At 43.8% G+C, this 18,902-nt stretch overlaps 1 protein-coding gene across 5 annotated transcripts in view; it reads left to right on the top strand.

Annotated features, from left to right (window-relative positions):
• Positions 1-18,902, top strand: part of ccdc180 (coiled-coil domain containing 180) — a 185,032-nt gene that overhangs the window by 76,907 nt on the left and 89,223 nt on the right. For all 5 annotated transcript variants that reach the window (XM_085965433.1, XM_085965436.1, XM_085965435.1 and 2 more), the window contains 4 exons: positions 1,622-1,800; positions 3,494-3,708; positions 5,917-6,092; positions 6,751-6,931. In XM_085965433.1, coding sequence (XP_085821559.1) covers positions 1,622-1,800; positions 3,494-3,708; positions 5,917-6,092; positions 6,751-6,931 — 751 coding nt within the window. The remainder of the gene's footprint in view (positions 1-1,621; positions 1,801-3,493; positions 3,709-5,916; positions 6,093-6,750; positions 6,932-18,902) is intronic.

The following is an 18,902-nucleotide window of genomic DNA, read 5'->3' as shown; positions in this document are numbered from 1 at the left end:
ACCTGTAAGGCTTCATGCTGCAATATTTTTTATATAGATACATAGAATATACAGCACAGAAACAGGCCATTCAGTCCAACTAGTCTGTGCTGGTGTTTATACTCCACCTGAGTCTCCTCCCATTCCATCTACCTCATCTCAGCCTTTCAGCATATCTTTCTATTCCCTTTTCTCTCATGCACTCGTCTAGTTTCCTCTTGAAAGCATCTAAGCTATTTGCCTCAACCATTTCCTGTGGTAGCGAGTTCCACATTCTAACCAATCTCTGAGTAAAGACATTTATCCTTATTTCCCTATTGGATTTATTAGTAATTATCTTGTGTTCCTGGCCCCTAGTTTAGGATTCTCCCACAAGTGGAAACATTCTCTCCACATCTACCCTGTCCAACCCATTCACTATTTTAAAAACCTCTGTCAGGTCACCTCTAAGTCATCTCTTTCTAAAGAAAAAAGCCCCAACCTGTTCAATCTTTCCTGTTAGCTGTAATATCTCAGTTCTGGTACCATCCTTGTAAATCTTTTTTGCACTTTCTCCACTGTTTCTATGTCCTTTTTATGGTCTGGATACCAGAACTGTGCACAGTACTCGAAGTGTGGCCTGACCAGGGTCCTATACAAGTTTAGCATAACTTCACTACTTTTGAATTCTATACCCCTAGAATTGCTTTGCTGACCTGCAATGCTGCTTTTAATGATTTTCTTACCTGTATCCCTAGCTCCCTTTGCTCTTCTACCCCACTCAGTTTCTTATTTTCTAAGGTATGGGTGATGTTTCAATTTTTCCTACCAAAGTGCATCACCTCACATTTATCTATGTTAAAGTTAATTTGCCACTTAACTGCCCAGTCTGCACGTTTTCTAATGTCTTGTATTATGTTGCATTCTTCCTCAGTGTTAGCCATACCCCCCAGTTTGGTATCATCGGCAAATTTTGATATTGAGTTACTTGTTCCTAAGTCCAAATCATAAATGTAAATTATGAATAACAGTGGTCCCAGCACTGATCCTAGTGGAACACTGCTTTTTATCTTCCTCCAATTTGAATAACTACCATCTACCCCTATTTTCTATTTTTTAGCCAATTTGCTACCCATTCAGCTACTTGTCCCCTGACTCCACGTGTCCTAACCTTTGTCATGAGCCAACCGTGTGGTACCTTATCGAAGGCATTAAGAATGCCTTAAGAATGTTTCCAAAAATATGAATTTCAATTATCATCGGTTGTCTTTATAACTATTTATTTTTCCTTTTCCACAATTGGTACGTATTCAATTAATTGCAAGTGCACTTTGAAAGATTTATTTATTTCTTGATTTTTCTCCCCTTTTCCCGGCTGCTCACCTGAAGGTGATAATTGTTGAGGGGGGCGGGGGTTATTTTCCCTCTGGTACCTTACCCAAGCAGCCTTGATGGTGCACGTCTGCAGGCTTGTGACTGTAGAGGGATCACAGCCAAGTCCATTCCTTTCTTCATCCGATGTCCACATGCATGCACATTCCAGCAGGAGTCATTGGATTATATGTATAGTAAAAAATAAAGACAGTGAAATGTGACCGATCCAATCACACGCATGGATATGCAGCCCTTACCTCTTTGTGTTCCTAATTCTTCTTCACTTTAGGCCTCAGCATCGAAAGTGATCACAAACAGGAGGATCCTGACGAAAGTAGATTCACCAGTGATCAGTCGGATCCGGAGTTATCAGCTAGCCAGCACTTTTCTGAGTTTGAGTATGAGGAGGAGGAGGAGGAGGAGGCTTTCTTCCCTGAGCAACAAAGTGCAAGATCAAAGAGAGAAAAGGTGCCATAAGCTCCTGGAATCATCTTGTTTTTAATGTTACTGAGATCCATGATTTGAGCTCACCTTATTTACACTATATTCTTGGCAGGGCAACTCTGGTGCCCAATACCCCTTCACGGACACATTATTGACAGGATTGGGGAATTTCTGTCCAAGTGGATGATTCATATATGTATGTATGTTAGTGAAATGGCTGGTGGGGTGCCCAACCTGCAAGCAGACTCTGTACTTGGCTGATACTTATATGAAGCCCCAATGCAAACTGAACTAGAGATGAAACAAATTTTCCCCCACGTGGTGTGGCAGATTTGTGGAGCAGACTCCCACCCAGCAAAGCAATTAAATATAAGTTGTTTTTTTCCAAAATCTTCAGTTAACAGCTGGCTTTGTACCTGGTTGGGAACAGGACTGCAGGTTATGGGGATAGCTATAGGCCAGCAATTTCCTCGGAGCTGCTCCTGCTCCGTCGCCGGATGTGTGGCAGAAAACCCGTTTGCACGTGTAAATGGGGTTCCCGGTGCTTATCTCCCGAAATCACGGTGGCGAAGTGGGAGCAGCTCCAAGGAAACTTACGGCCATAACGGAGATTGTTAAATACGCATGCTGGGGCTGAGGGAGCGGGGAATATTTGTAGAGGCAGGCAGTGTAGGGTTGAATATCAAGATGTGGATACGGGTGAATATTCTGCAGATCTGCTTAATAAACTTCGGAAAATCAAGGAGTATAATAAGTGCAGAGACTTCCTTCGGGATATTGAATGGGCGCGATACAATCCATGATAGGTTAGACTCTGCAAGATTTGTGGACAGAGCAGGGTCCATTTGGCTGAGTGGCCTTTTCTCGTTCCATGGTTTTTAAAAATATTTTACGATTGTCTTGTATTTGTATTTATATTCTGGAACGCCTTTTAAAGGTGGTCATGTGTAGGCATAAAGCTGATACTTCAAAGCTATCTACAGTATAATCAATTATTAGAAATTTTTCAAAATGAAGTTCTCCCCGCAGTATTCACAATTCCACGATTGAGAGATCAGTTCCTAGGGCTCTGCCAGTGCTGTTCTGTACCCGTGGGTTAGTCGTTCACCTCCTCCCAACCTCTGCTCTTAATATCCTAGCAGAAATCAGCAACATGAGGACTTGCAAGTGTGAAACCTGTGTCCTACCACTGCAATGTACAATGCGTTCATATGATACGCTGTAGCAGTAGGCTACTTCTATTAAAAGTTTTTTTCCTCTGAATTTTCTCCTCTCCTCTCCTCTCTCTCATACCTCACTCAAGTGGCTCTTCTTCAGGTGTGAGTCTAGCCAAGTGAGTGTTGCCAGTCTGTTCCAGTGTGGTGAGCATCACAGCTGAACTCCTGGTGTGTGCACCCACATAACCTTCCAGCAGGAGTTTGGAAAGTGGTCAGGAGCAGGAACTCTGCCTGATTTTTCTCCTTCCCTAACCAGGGGTATTGAGAACTGTTGTTGCACCCTTTCTGCACCCCTGCCCAAAATCAGATAACTCAGGACAGACCAGCAGTCAAAACTGGAGCCAGCAACCATCTGGCCACGAGGGAAACTGATTGTTACCGAAAGTTTTAATTCAAGTATACGTTTGTGTTGCAGTTTCTATGACAGTTGGTCAGGAATAACATATTATTCTACATCCTGAAGCACAGTGCAATAGGAACTCCCCTTTTTGTTTTTCTAGGATGTTTTTGAAGCAACATATTACGGCAAAAGTGTTATTAAATTTGAGTACTTCAGAACCTCCAAAGGGAACACCTATTCAGTGCTGCGTGAGAAAAAAAGAGACAGGTCGAGTAAGATCACTTTTCTGACTGAAGTTGAAGAGCAAAAGTATCTTCTAGACTATATGAAACATGCCTTTCTTCCTGTAGCAGTGTTTCTGGATTTAAAGAAAAGGTTAGTGGGGAAAACTTCTATCTATATCATAATTGTATTATTTAGTTACGAAAGGAATTTAGAAGACAGAAAGAAAGACCTTGCATTTTTATAGTGCCTTTCAAATTCTCAGGATGTCCCAAAGAACTTCACAGCCAGTTAATTACTTTTGAAGTTGCAGCCACTATTGTTTTCTAGGCAGCCAAATTGCACACAGCGAGATCCCACATATAAATGTCCAGTTAATGGTTTTTGGTGGTATTGGTTAAGGGTTTTGGTGCACTGATTGAGGGGTGACCATCAGCCACAATACTGGGAGGATTCTCCTACTCCTCTATGAATTGTGCCTTGGGATCTTTTACACCCACCCAAGCAAGCAGATGGATCCTTGGTTTAATGTCTCATCCAAAAGACATTATAATCCAGATAGGTTTGATCCTCTGTTAATTAGACATTAAGTCTGGTATCTATACTGCCTACATAGGTGGTCAGAAATATATAAATATTTTTCAGCGCAGTATGTTGTTTCACTTTCCATGCTGTTTTCAATTGATTTATATTCCTAGGACAGCCCAGGTCATATGTCATTGCCAACATCATTACTCAGCTGTACTCGCCCTCACATTTTTTTCTCCCTTCCTGTCAGAAAGAGCCTATCCTGTGCTTTCTACATTTCCTTTCCCGTACCCCTTCCTCACCTCGATTGGGAACTCAGCAAGTTGGGATTATGGTTGTGAACCCGTAGCCTGGCACAACTATGTGCTGCATTGAACATTATGGCCGCGATTTTGCCAGTGAAGGCGGAATTGTGGCAGTTGGTGGGTTCCGGTGCCGCTCCCGGCTGATTAGTAGACCTTGATTGGTAGTTTTTGTTTGCGCTCTTGATCGATACATCCCATACCTGTACATTTGTGATTTGTTGCTTTTTATGAATATAGAATTTAAGCCAATTGGGTGCAAATGTGCCACGGAAATTTACATATGTGACAAGTGTGACAGCTGAAGTTTGACAGCTGAAGTTTGACAGGCAAAAATGTGCGCTAGACTTTTATATATACACTAGTGGATCTCTGTGGTGTTACTCACAGCAAGCCAGAGGATGTGCTATTTAATGGAATAGGATCATTATATCATGTGTATTGTGTGCAGTTTTGGTCGCCTTATCTGAGGAAGGATGTTCTTGCCATGGAGGGAGTGCAGCGAAGATTCACCAGACTGATACCTGGGATGGCAGGAATGACGTATGAGGAGAGATTGGGTCGATTGGGCTTATATTCGCTGGAGTTTAGAAGAATGAGAGGGGATCTCATTGAAACTTATAAAATTCTAACAGGACTAGACAGACTAGATGCAGGAAGGGTGTTCCCGATGGCGGGGGAGTCCAGAACCAGGGGTCACAGTCTAAAGATAAGGGGTAAGCCATTTAGGAAAGAGATGAGGAATTTCTTCACCCAGAGAGTGGTGAACCTGTGGAATTCTCTACCACAGAAGGCAGTTGAGGCCAACTTATTAAATATATTCAAGAAGGAGTTAGATATATTTCTTAAGGCTAAAGGGATCAAGAGATATGGAGAGAAAGCAGGGACAGGGTACTGAATTTGGATGATCAGCCATGATCTCATTAAATGGTGGAGCAGGCTCGAGGGGCCGAATGGCCTACTCCTGCTCCTATCTTCTATGTTTCTATGTAAACCCTACAAGGCTAAAATGTTTAACTGATTTGAGTTAATGCAAAGGTTGATTGCTATTTAGACTACTAATCAAAACCTTGAGTTTGTGACAGTGCAGACTTTCTGGCTCTGCTGTGTTCTATTGCTCGGAAGTTTCACTATTGATTCCAAATGCCAGCTTTTCTCCTTTACACTTCTCTCAAGTATGATACAGAAACTTGCATTAGTGCGTGAGGTCTAAAGTGTGTTGGACAGGTGTGCACATGGCATAATGTTTATAGATAAATACTAGATGGATATCAGTGAATTACAGACACTAATGTAATCTTGAAGGTCTGAGAAATGGTTCTAAACTGCTTGAGCATTTATTGGAATGATCAGATCCTCTTGATTGGATTGTTAGCTGGTAATTCACTCTCGGCATTCATGTAGTCTCTGTGGCGACGTTTGAAAGTCTGTCAATATATTGCTACAGAACAAGCTCGCCATTTAACAACACTGGACTTTGGAAATGTATTGTTTTTTGCCAAATCTGGATATCTTATCCTCATCTATATAGGATTCGCTTGAATTTTTTTGAACACTTAGAGGATTGGTATGATAAAGCCATGGAAAATGCCAGGAATATCGCTGTGATCAAGAAGAAAGAGTTTAAAGCGGAGTTGGAGCTGCGAACACACCTGCACGAGCCCAGAGCAAAACGCATTAAGATGGATGTGCTCCATGTCAGAGCAGGTACTGTATCGGTACTATTTCTAAAGTATATACAAACTGAAGGGCCCACTTAGCCCCCACCCCCAACCATGTCTCAGTCAGTAAATGCACCATCTGGTGTTATATTACCTCCTACAGATCTGCAAGGTTCCATGTTTGATTCCTGGTTTGATCACAACCAGAATTACAATAGGGAAACTACAAATCATCCCAATGTCCCTGGGCTAGGGGGAGAAAATAATTGGCAAAGGGTTCGTTCCTTATTATTCAGTGACTCATCTGAGACGCCGCCCATAGTCAAATAGCCTGTCGACACACACGGTCTAACCTCATGCCCAAAAAATGGCCAGTAGCGGTAGTGAAGGCTGCCAGTGTTTGTGAAACCATATACAAACTACTTTCAAATCTGCTTGGGCCTTACCAGGCAACCACCTGACTAATTTTCTCCCCGTTTTTGGTAGGCCATGATACAGTTATCCCTCTGTGCAGGTAACCTCCATTTTGATAGTGTCACGGCTTATGTGCAAGACCAGGCTGTCGCCATTTACGTCATTTTTCCTGGTGTCTGCGGCTCTTCCGCCAAAATTACAGAAGACGAGTGGGAGAACCCCCCCTGTGGAATTTCCCCCACTTTATCTTTCCAGCTTTGTTGAAAATAACCATTGACCTTGTTTCACAGCGGAACTGCGCCTGCACAAGGAGAAAGTGGAACGTCACTGTAAAGGGGTAGATGAAGCTTTGAAAAAACTGAAAATTGAGTTTACAGCACTCCAGACAGCGCACTGCAAATCCATCCTGGACTTCCGTAACAGCATATACAGCATGGAGGACATCTTCAAAAATGCAACTAAATCTGACAGGTAAGTCATGTTCCAAAGGTGAATGTAAAAAGTTCCCCTGGTGGCTTCATGGATAAATGCATTGCCCAATGTTATATGGAGCTGCACAGACCTGGAAAACCCCAGGTACAATTTATGACCTGTGCTAAATTAGTCGTTCACAGTCGGGGTAGCAGTGGAGGGGATGTAATTGGCTGCAATGTCTCTCGGCTAGGAAAGGGCACATTAGCCAGTAAGGGATATGGTAATCTAGTGGGTATGTTACTGGAGTAGTAATCCAGAGGCCCGGGCTAGTAACTCAGAGATCACGGGTTCAAATCCCACCACGGCAGTTCGCAAATTTGAATTCAGTATAAAAGAAAAGTGACCATGAAGCCATCGGATTGTTGTAAAAACCCAACTGGTTCACTAATGTCCTTTAGGGAAGAAAACCTGCCGTCTTTACCCGGTCTGGCCCATATGTGACTCCAGTCCCACACTAATGTAGTTGACTCTTAACTGCCCCCTGAAGGGGCCTAACAAGCCACTCAGTTTTTGTAACCACACAGACTGCAGTGGTTTAGGAAGAATGCTCAGCACCAACTTCTTGGGGCAACCAGGGGTGGGCAATTAATGCCACACGTGTCAGTGACACTTGTAGTGTTTTTAACTCTTTAGAGTACAAATGGTAAGAATCAACCAAGACTGAAACACTTTAGAACAATTTTAAACACTCTATAAACACTTTTATTGACATTAAGACGCAACAGTATTCCAGATAAAGATGCCATACAACCTTATCCGGGGAGTATAGCTCAGAAGCTATCTGGGAGATTGTGAGGGGTTAATTTAGTCAACGACTTCTTCTTTGAATGCTTTGTGGACTAAAATTCCTTGTAAGCCTATGTTTTTATATCTCGTTTTCCTGCTACTAGGAGAACAGCTTGCTGGTGTTTCTCCTAGTTCCCAAGGTCCAGCAGGTTTGATCTTTAACCTTGTTTATATCTCTTAGTGGCAGTTAGTGTCCTTCGAAAGTACACAGTCTTTCCCAAGCAGTTTGATGCAATAACAAGATCCATGATGCCTTTCGAACTTGGTCAAGTTTAACAATAGTCCAATAACTAAGACCGCCTATTTCCACCTCCATAACATCGTCCGTCTCGCCCTTGCCTCAGCTCATCTGTTGCTGAAACCCTCATCCATGCCTTTGTTACCTCTAGACTTGACTATTCCAACGCACTCCTGGCTGGCTTCCCACATTCTACCCTACGTAAACTTGAGGTGATCCAAAACTCGGCTGCCCGTGTCCTAACTCGCACCAAGTCCCGTTCACCCATCACCCCTGTGCTCTCTGACCTAGATTGGCTCCCAGTTAAGCAATGCCTCGATTTCAAAATTCTCATCCTTGTTTTCAAATCCTTCCATGGCCTCGCCACTCCATATCTCTGTAATCTCCTTCAGCCCCACAACCCCCTGAGATATCTGCGCTCCTCTAATTCTGCCCTCTTGACCATCCCTGATTATAATCACTCAACCATCGGTAGCCGTGGCTTCTGTTGCCTCGGCCCGAAGCTCTGGAATTCCCTGCCTAAACCTCTCCGCCTCTCTACCTCTCTTTCCTCCTTTAAGACACTCCTTAAAACCTATCTCTCTGACCAAGCTTTTGGTCACCTGCCCTAATGTCTCCTTATGTGGCTCGGTGTCAAATTTTTTGTATTCGAATACTCCTGTGAAGCACCTTGGGATGATTTACTACGCTAAAGGTGCGATATAAATACAAGTTGTTGTTTTTGTTGTTGTATGCTATCTGATATTGGCCAGGTTTAACATAGTCCTTTGCTCCATTGGTGTTTCAAACGATCTGTCCCTTGGTAAGCTATCGATCCCAAATTAGTCTACCTCTAATTTTGACTTGATTGTATTGATTGCACATGAGTTATCCTTCATTTGCTGTTCAGACTATTAATCTATCATGCTCTTTTACCCAGCATTCACCTTGCTAATCCAGGATTTCAAGTCTATTTCTTTATCCATCTCACGGTTTCCAGACGAATGTCGCCCTAACAGTTCCTGCTCCATAGTCTTTACTTCGTCCTCCTTAAAAAGTAGGCATCAAAAAGTCCATATTTAAAAAGTCCAAAATCCTTCACACCCACATCCTGGACTGAGTTAATAACTAATTCTCTACTCCTGGACATTATCTAATGACCCTTGCTGGACACTATCCAATGACCTTTGCTGGACATTATCCAATGACCTTTGCTGGACAATATCCAGTGACCTTTGCTGGACATTATCCAATGACCTTTGCTGGACGTTATCCAATGACCCTTGCTGGACATTATCCAGTGACCTTTGCTGGACATTATCCAATGACCTTTGCTGGACATTATCCAATGACGCTTGCTGGACATTATCCAATGACCCTTGCTGGACATTATCCAGTGACCCTTGCTGGACATTATCCAATGACCTTGCTGGACATTATCCAGTGACCCTTGCTGGACATTATCCAATGACCCTTGCTGGACATTATCCAATGACCTTTGCTGGACATTATCCAATGACCTTTGCTGGACATTATCCAATGATGCTTGCTGGACATTATCCAATGACCCTTGCTGGACATTATCCAGTGACCCTTGCTGGACATTATCCAGTGACCCTTGCTGGACATTATCCAATGACCTTTGCTGGACATTATCCAATGACCCCTGCTGGACATTATCCAATTACCTTTGCGGGACGTTATCCAATGACCCTTGCTGGACATTATCCAGTGACCTTTGCTGGACATTATCCAATGACCTTTGCTGGACATTATCCAATGACCTTTGCTGGACGTTATCCACTGACCCTTGCTGGACATTATCCAGCGACCTTTGCTGGACATTACCCAATGACCTTTGCTGGACATTATCCAATGACCTTTGCTGGTCATTATCCAATGACCCTTGCTGGACATTATCCAATGACCTTTGCTGGACATTATCCAGTGACCCTTGCTGGACATTATCCAATGACCTTTCCTGGACATTATCCAGTGACCTTTGCTGGACATTATCCAGTGACACTTGCTGGACATTATCCAATAACCCTTGCTGGACATTATCCAATGACCCTTGCTGGACATTATCCAATGACCCTTGCTGGACATTATCCAGTGACCCTTGCTGGACATTATCCAATGGCCCTTGCTGGACATTATCCAATGACCCTTGCTAGACATTATCCAATGACACTTGCTGGACATTAACCAATGACCCTTGCTGGACATTATCCAATGACCTTTGCTGGACATTATCCAATGACCTTTGCTGGACATTATCCAATGACACTTGCTGGACATTATCCAATGACCCTTGCTGGACATTATCCAGTGACCCTTGCTGGACATTATCCAATGGCCCTTGCTGGACATTATCCAATGACCCTTGCTAGACATTATCCAATGACACTTACTGGACATTATCCAATGACCCTTGCTGGACATTATCCAATGACCCTTGCTAGACATTATCCAATGACACTTACTGGACATTATCCAATGACCCTTGCTGGACATTATCCAATGACACTTGCTGGACATTAACCAATGACCCTTGCTGGACATTATCCAATGACCTTTGCTGGACATTATCCAATGACCTTTGCTGGACATTATCCAATGACCCTTGCTGGACATTATTCAATGACCCCTGCTGGACATTATCCAATGACCTTTGCTGGACATTATCCAATGACCTTTGCTGGACGTTATCCAATGACCGTTGCTGGACATTATCCAGTGACCTTTGCTGGACATTATCCAATGACCTTTGCTGGACATTATCCAGTGACCTTTGCTGGACATTATCCAATGACCTTTGCTGGACATTATCCAATGACCTTTGCTGGACATTATCCAGTGACCTTTGCTGCACATTATCCAGTGACCCTTGCTGGACATTATCCAATGACCCTTGCTGGACATTATCCAATGACCCTTGCTGGACATTATCCAATGACCCTTGCTGGACATTATCCAATGACCCTTGCTGGACATTATCCAATGACCCTTGCTGGACATTATCCAATGACCCTTGCTGGACATTATCCAATGACCCTTGCTGGACATTATCCAATGACCCTTGCTGGACATTATCCAATGACCCTTGCTGGACATTATCCAATGACCCTTGCTGGACATTATCCAATGACCCTTGCTGAACATTATCCAATGGCCCTTGCTGGAAATTATCGAATGACCCTTTGCTGGACATTATCCAATGACCCTTGCTGGACATTATCCAATGGCCCTTGCTGGAAATTATCGAATGACCCTTTGCTGGACATTATCCAATGACGCTTGCTGGACATTATCCAATGACCCTTGCTGGACATTATCCAATGACCCTTGCTGGACATTATCCAATGGCCCTTGCTGGAAATTATCGAATGACCCTTTGCTGGACATTATCCAATGACGCTTGCTGGACATTATCCAATGACCCTTGCTGGACATTATCCAGTGACCCTTACTGGACATTATCCAGTGACCCTTGCTGGACATTATCCAATGACCTTTGCTGGACATTATCCAATGACCCCTGCTGGACGTTATCCACTGACCCTTGCGGACATTATCCAGTGACCTTTGCTGGACATTACCCAATGACCTTTGCTGGACATTATCCAATGACCTTTGCTGGACATTACCCAATGACCCTTGCTGGACATTATCCAATGACCCTTGCTGGACATTATCCAATGACCCTTGCTGGACATTATCCAATGACCCTTGCTGGACATTATCCAATGACACTTGCTGGACATTAACCAATGACCCTTGCTGGACATTATCCAATGACCTTTGCTGGACATTATCCAATGACCCTTGCTGGACATTACCCAATGAGCATTGCTGGACATTACCCAATGACCATTGCTGGACATTATCCAATGACCTTTGCTGGACGTTATCCAATGACCCTTGCTGGACATTATCCAGTGACCTTTGCTGGACATTACCCAATGACACTTGCTGGACATTATCCAGTGACCTTTGCTGGACATTACCCAATGACCATTGCTGGACATTATCCAATGACCTTTGCTGGACGTTATCCAATGACCCTTGCTGGACATTATCCAGTGACCTTTGCTGGATATTACCTAATGTCCTTTGCTGGACATTATCCAATGACCTTTGCTGGACATTATCCAATGATGCGTGCTGGACATTATCCAATGACCATTGCTGGACATTATCCAATGACCTTTGCTGGACATTATCCAATGACCTTTGCTGGACATTATCCAATGACGCTTGCTGGACATTATCCAATGACCCTTACTGGACATTATCCAGTGACCCTTGCTGGACATTATCCAGTGACCCTTGCTGGACATTATCCAATGACCTTTGCTGGACATTATCCAATGACCCCTGCTGGACATTATCCAATGACCTTTGCGGGACGCTATCCAATGACCCTTGCTGGACATTATCCACTGACCTTTGCTGGACATTATCCAATGACCTTTGCTGGACATTATCCAATGACCTTTGCTGGACATTATCCAATGACCTTTGCTCGACGTTATCCAATGACCCTTGCTGGACATTATCCAGTGACCTTTGCTGGACATAATCCAATGACCTCTGCTGGACATTATCCAATGACCCTTGCTGGACATTATCCAATGACCCTTGCTGCACATTATCCAATGACCTTTGCTGGACATTATCCAATGACCTTTGCTGGACATTATCCAATGATCCTTGCTGGACATTATCCAATGACCCTTGCTGGACATTATCCAATGACCTTTGCTGGACATTATCCAATGACCTTTGCTGGACATTATCCAATCACCCTTGCTGAACGTTATCCAATGACCTTTGCTGGACATTATCCAATGACCTTTGCTGGACATTATCCAATGACCTTTGCTGAACGTTATCCAATGACCTTTGCTGGACATTATCCAATGACCCTTGCTGGACATTATCCAGTGACCTTTGCTGGACGTTATCCAATGACCCTTGCTGGACATTATCCAGTGACCTTTGCTGGACATTATCCAATGACGCTTGCTGGACATTATCCAATGACCTTTGCTGGACATTATCCAATGACCTTTGCTGGACATTATCCAATGACGCTTGCTGGACATTTTCCAATGACCCTTGCTGGACATTATCCAGTGACCCTTGCTGGACATTATCCAATGACGCTTGCTGGACATTATCCAATGACCCCTGCTGGACATTATCCAGTGACACTTGCTGGACATTATCCAGTGACCCTTGCTGGACATTATCCAGTGACCCTTGCTGGACATTATCCAATCACCCTTGCTGGACATTATCCAATGACCTTTGCTGGAAATTATCCAATGACCTTTGCTGGACGTTATCGAATGACCCTTGCTGGACATTATCCAGTGACCTTTGCTGGACATTACCCAATGACCTTTGCTGGACATTATCCAATGACCTTTGCTGGACATTATCCAATGACGCTTGCTGGACATTATCCAATGACCTTTGCTGGACATTATCCAATGACCTTTGCTGGACATTATCCAATGACGCTTGCTGGACATTATCCAATGGCCTTTGCTGGACATTATCCAATTACCCTTGCTGGACATTATCCAATTACACTTGCTGGACATTATCCAATGACCTTTGCTGGACATTATCCAATCACCCTTGCTGGACATTATCCAATGACCTTTGCTGGACATTATCCAATGACCCTTGCTGGACATTATCCAATGACCCTTGCTGGACATTATCCCTTAACCTTTGCTGGACGTTATCCAATGACCCTTGCTGGACATTATCCAGTGACCTTTGCTGGACATTACCCAATGACCTTTGCTGGACATTATCCAATGACCTTTGCTGGACATTATCCAATGACGCTTGCTGGACATTATCCAATGACCTTTGCTGGACATTATCCAATGCCCTTTGCTGGACATTATCCAATGACGCTTGCTGGACATTATCCAGTGACCCTTGCTGGACATTATCCAATGACCTTTGCTGGACATTATCCAATGACCTTTGCTGGACATTATCCAGTGACCCTTGCTGGACATTATCCAATGACCTTTGCTGGACATTATCCAATGACCCTTGCTGGACGTTATCCAATGACCTTTGCTGGACATTATCCAATGACCCTTGCGGGACGCTATCCAATGACACTTGCTGGACATTATCCAGTGACCTTTGCTGGACATTATCCAATGACCTTTGCTGGACATTATCCAGTGACCTTTGCTGGACATTATCCAATGACCTTTGCTGGACATTATCCAGTGACCTTTGCTGGACATTATCCAATGACCCTTGCTGGACATTATCCAGTGACCCTTGCTGGACATTATCCAATGGCCATGGCTGGACATTATCCAGTGACCCTTGCAAGACATTATCCAATGACACTTACTGGACATTATCCAGTGACCCTTGCAAGACATTATCCAATGACACTTACTGGACATTATCCAGTGACCCTTGCAAGACATTATCCAATGACACTTACTGGACATTATCCAATGACCCTTGCTGGACATTATCCAATGACCCTTGCTGGACATTATCCAGTGACCCATGCTGGACATTATCCAATGACCCTTTGCTGGACATTATCCAATGACCCTTTGCTGGACATTAACCAATGACCCTTGCTGGACTTTATCCAATGACCTTTGCTGGACATTATCCAATGACCTTTGCTGGACATTATCCAATGACCCTTGCTGGACATTATCCAATGACACTTGCTGGACATTATCCAATGACCCTTGCCGAACATTATTCAATGACCCCTGCTGGACATTATCCAATGACCTTTGCTGGACATTATCCAATGACCTTTGCTGGACGTTATCCAATGACCCTTGCTGGACATTATCCAGTGACCTTTGTTGGACATTATCCAATGACCTTTGCTACACATTATCCAATGACCCTTGCTGGACATTATCCAATGACCCTTGCTGGACATTATCCAATGACCCTTGCTGGACATTATCCAATGACCATTGCTGGACATTATCCAATGACCCTTGCTGGACATTATCCAATGACCCTTGCTGGACGTTATCCAATGACCCTTGCTGGACATTATCCAGTGACCTTTGCTGGGCATTATCCAATGACGCTTGCTGAACATTATCCAATGACCTTTGCTGGACATTATCCAATGACCTTTGCTGGACATTATCCAATGAACCTTGCTGGACATTATCCAGTGACCCTTGCTGAACATTATCCAGTGACCCTTGCTGGACATTATCCAATGACCTTTGCTGGACATTATCCAATGACCCTTGCTGGACATTACCCAATGACCATTGCTGGACATTATCCAATGACCTTTGCTGGACGTTATCCAATGACCCTTGCTGGACATTATCCAGTGACCTTTGCTGGACGTTATCCAATGACACTTGCTGGACATTATCCAGTGACCTTTGCTGGACATTATCCAATGACCTTTGCTGGACATTATCCAATGACCTTTGCTGGACATTATCCAATGACGCTTGCTGGACATTATCCAATGACCATTGCTGGACATTATCCAATGACCTTTGCTGGACATTATCCAATGACGCTTGCTGGACATTATCCAATGACCTTTGCTGGACATTATCCAATGACCATTGCTGGACATTATCCAATGAAGCTTGCTGGACATTATCCAATGACCCTTGCTGGACATTACCCAGTGACCCTTGCTGGACATTATCCAGTGACCCTTGCTGGACATTATCCAATGACCTTTGCTGGACATTATCCAATGACCCCTGCTGGACATTATCCAATGACCTTTGCGGGACTCTATCCAATGACCCTTGCTGGACATTATCCAATGACCTTTGCTGGACATTATCCAATGACCTTTGCTGGACATTATCCAATGACCTTTGCTGGACATTATCCAATGACCTTTGCTGGACGTTATCCAATGACCCTTGCTGGACGTTATCCAATGACCCTTGCTGGACATTATCCACTGACCTTTGCTGGACATTATCCAATGACCTTTGCTGGACATTATCCAATGACCTTTGCTGGACATTATCCAATGACCTTTGCTCGACGTTATCCAATGACCCTTGCTGGACATTATCCAGTGACCTTTGCTGGACATTATCCAATGACCTCTGCTGGACATTATCCAATGACCCTTGCTGGACATTATCCAATGACCCTTGCTGGACATTATCCAATGACCCTTGCTGGGCATTAACCAATGACCCTTGCTGGACATTATCCAATGACACTTGCTGGACATTATCCAATGACCTTTGCTGGACATTATCCAATGATCCTTGCTGGACATTATCCAATGACCCTTGCTGGACATTATCCAATGACCTTTGCTGGACATTATCCAATGACCTTTGCTGGACATTATCCAATCACCCTTGCTGAACATTATCCAATGACCTTTGCTGGACATTATCCAATGACCCTTGCTGGACATTATCCAATGACCCTTGCTGGACATTATCCAGTGACCTTTGCTGGACGTTATCCAATGACCCTATCTGGACATTATCCAGTGACCTTTGCTGTACATTATCCAATGACCCTATCTGGACATTATCCAATGACCTTTGCTGGACGTTATCCAATGACCCTATCTGGACATTATCCAATGACCTTTGCTGGACATTATCCAATGACTTTTGCTGGACATTATCCAATGACCTTTGCTGGACATTATCCAATGACCCTTGCTGGACATTATCCAGTGACCTTTGCTGGACGTTATCCAATGACCCTATCTGGACATTATCCAATGACCTTTGCTGGACATTATCCAATGACCTTTGCTGGACATTATCCAATGACCTTTGCTGGACATTATCCAATGACGCTTGCTGGACATTATCCAATGACCCTTGCTGGACATTATCCAGTGACCCTTGCTGGACATTATCCAATGACGCTTGCTGGACATTATCCAATGACCCCTGCTGGACATTATCCAGTGACCCTTGCTGGACATTATCCAATGACCCTTGCTGGACATTATCCAGTGACCCTTGCTGGACATTATCCAATCACCCTTGCTGGACATTATCCAATGACCTTTGCTGGACATTATCCAATGACCTTTGCTGGACGTTATCCAATGACCCTTGCTGGACATTATCCAGTGACCTTTGCTGGACATTACCCAATGACCTTTGCTGGACATTATCCAATGACCTTTGCTGGACATTATCCAATGACGCTTGCTGGACATTATCCAATGACCTTTGCTGGACATTATCCAATGACGCTTGTTGGACATTATCCAATGGCCTTTGCTGGACATTATCCAATGACGCTTGCTGGACATTATCCAATGGCCTTTGCTGGACATTATCCAATTACCCTTGCTGGACATTATCCAATGACCCTTGCTGCACATTATCCAATGACCCTTGCTGGACATTATCCAATGACCCTTGCTGGACATTATCCAATGACACTTGCTGGACATTATCCAGTGACCTTTGCTGGACGTTATCCAATGACACTTGCTGGATATTATCCAGTGACCTTTGCTGGACATTACCCAATGACCATTGCTGGACATTATCCAATGGCCTTTGCTGGACGTTATCCAATGACCCTTGCTGGACATTATCCAGTGACCTTTGCTGGATATTACCTAATGACATTTGCTGGACATTATCCAATGACCTTTGCTGGACATTATCCAATGACCTTTGCTGGACATTATCCAATGACCTTTGCTGGACATTATCCAATGACGCTTGCTGGACATTATCCAATGACCCTTGCTGGACATTATCCAGTGACCCTTGCTGGACATTATCCAGTGACCCTTGCTGGACATTATCCAATGACCTTTGCTGGACATTATCCAATGACCCCTGCTGGACATTATCCAATGACCTTTGCGGGACGCTATCCAATGACCCTTGCTGGACATTATCCAGTGACCTTTGCTGGACATTATCCAATGACCTTTGCTGGACATTGTCCAATGACCTTTGCTGGACATTATCCAATGACCTTTGCTGGACATTATCCAATGACGCTTGCTGGACATTATCCAATGACCTTTGCTGGACATTATCCAATGACCTTTGCTGGACATTATCCAATGACCTTTGCTGGACATTATCCAATGACCCTTGCTGGACATTATCCAATGACCTTTGCTTGACATTATCCAATGACCTTTGCTGGACATTATCCAATGACCCTTGCTGGACATTATCCACTGACCTTTGCTGGACATTATCCAATGACCTTTGCTGGACATTATCCAATGACCTTTGCTGGACATTATCCAATGACCTTTGCTGGACATTATCCAATGACCTTTGCTGGACATTATCCAATGACGCTTGCAGGACATTATCCAATGACCTTTGCTGGACATTATCCAATGACCTTTGCTGGACATTATCCAATGACCTTTGCTGGACATTATCCAATGACCCTTGCTGGACATTATCCAATGACCTTTGCTGGACATTATCCAATGACCTTTGCTGGACGTTATCCAATGACCCTTGCTGGACATTATCCAGTGACCTTTGCTGGACATTACCCAATGATCTTTGCTGGACAATTTCCAATGACCTTTGCTGGACATTATCCAATGACGCTTGCTGGACATTATCCAATGACCTTTGCTGGACATTATCCAATGACCTTTGCTGGACATTATCCAATGACGCTTGCTGGACATTATCCAATGGCCTTTGCTGGACATTATCCAATGACCCTTGCTGGACATTATCCAGTGACCCTTGCTGCACATTATCCAATGACCCTTGCTGGACATTATCCAATGACCCTTGCTGGACATTATCCAATGACACTTGCTCGACATTATCCAGTGACCTTTGCTGGACATTACCCAATGACCATTGCTGGACATTATCCAATGGCCTTTGCTGGACGTTATCCAATGACGCTTGCTGGACATTATCCAATGACCCTTGCTGGACATTATCCAGTGACCCTTGCTGG

Source organism: Somniosus microcephalus, chromosome 23 (genome assembly GCF_052327205.1).
Source record: "Somniosus microcephalus isolate GS21.2 chromosome 23, FLI_Smic_1.0, whole genome shotgun sequence".
Taxonomy (NCBI): domain Eukaryota; kingdom Metazoa; phylum Chordata; class Chondrichthyes; order Squaliformes; family Somniosidae; genus Somniosus; species Somniosus microcephalus.
Note: the sequence above shows the minus strand (reverse complement) of the source record. Positions and strands in the feature narration are given on the sequence as shown.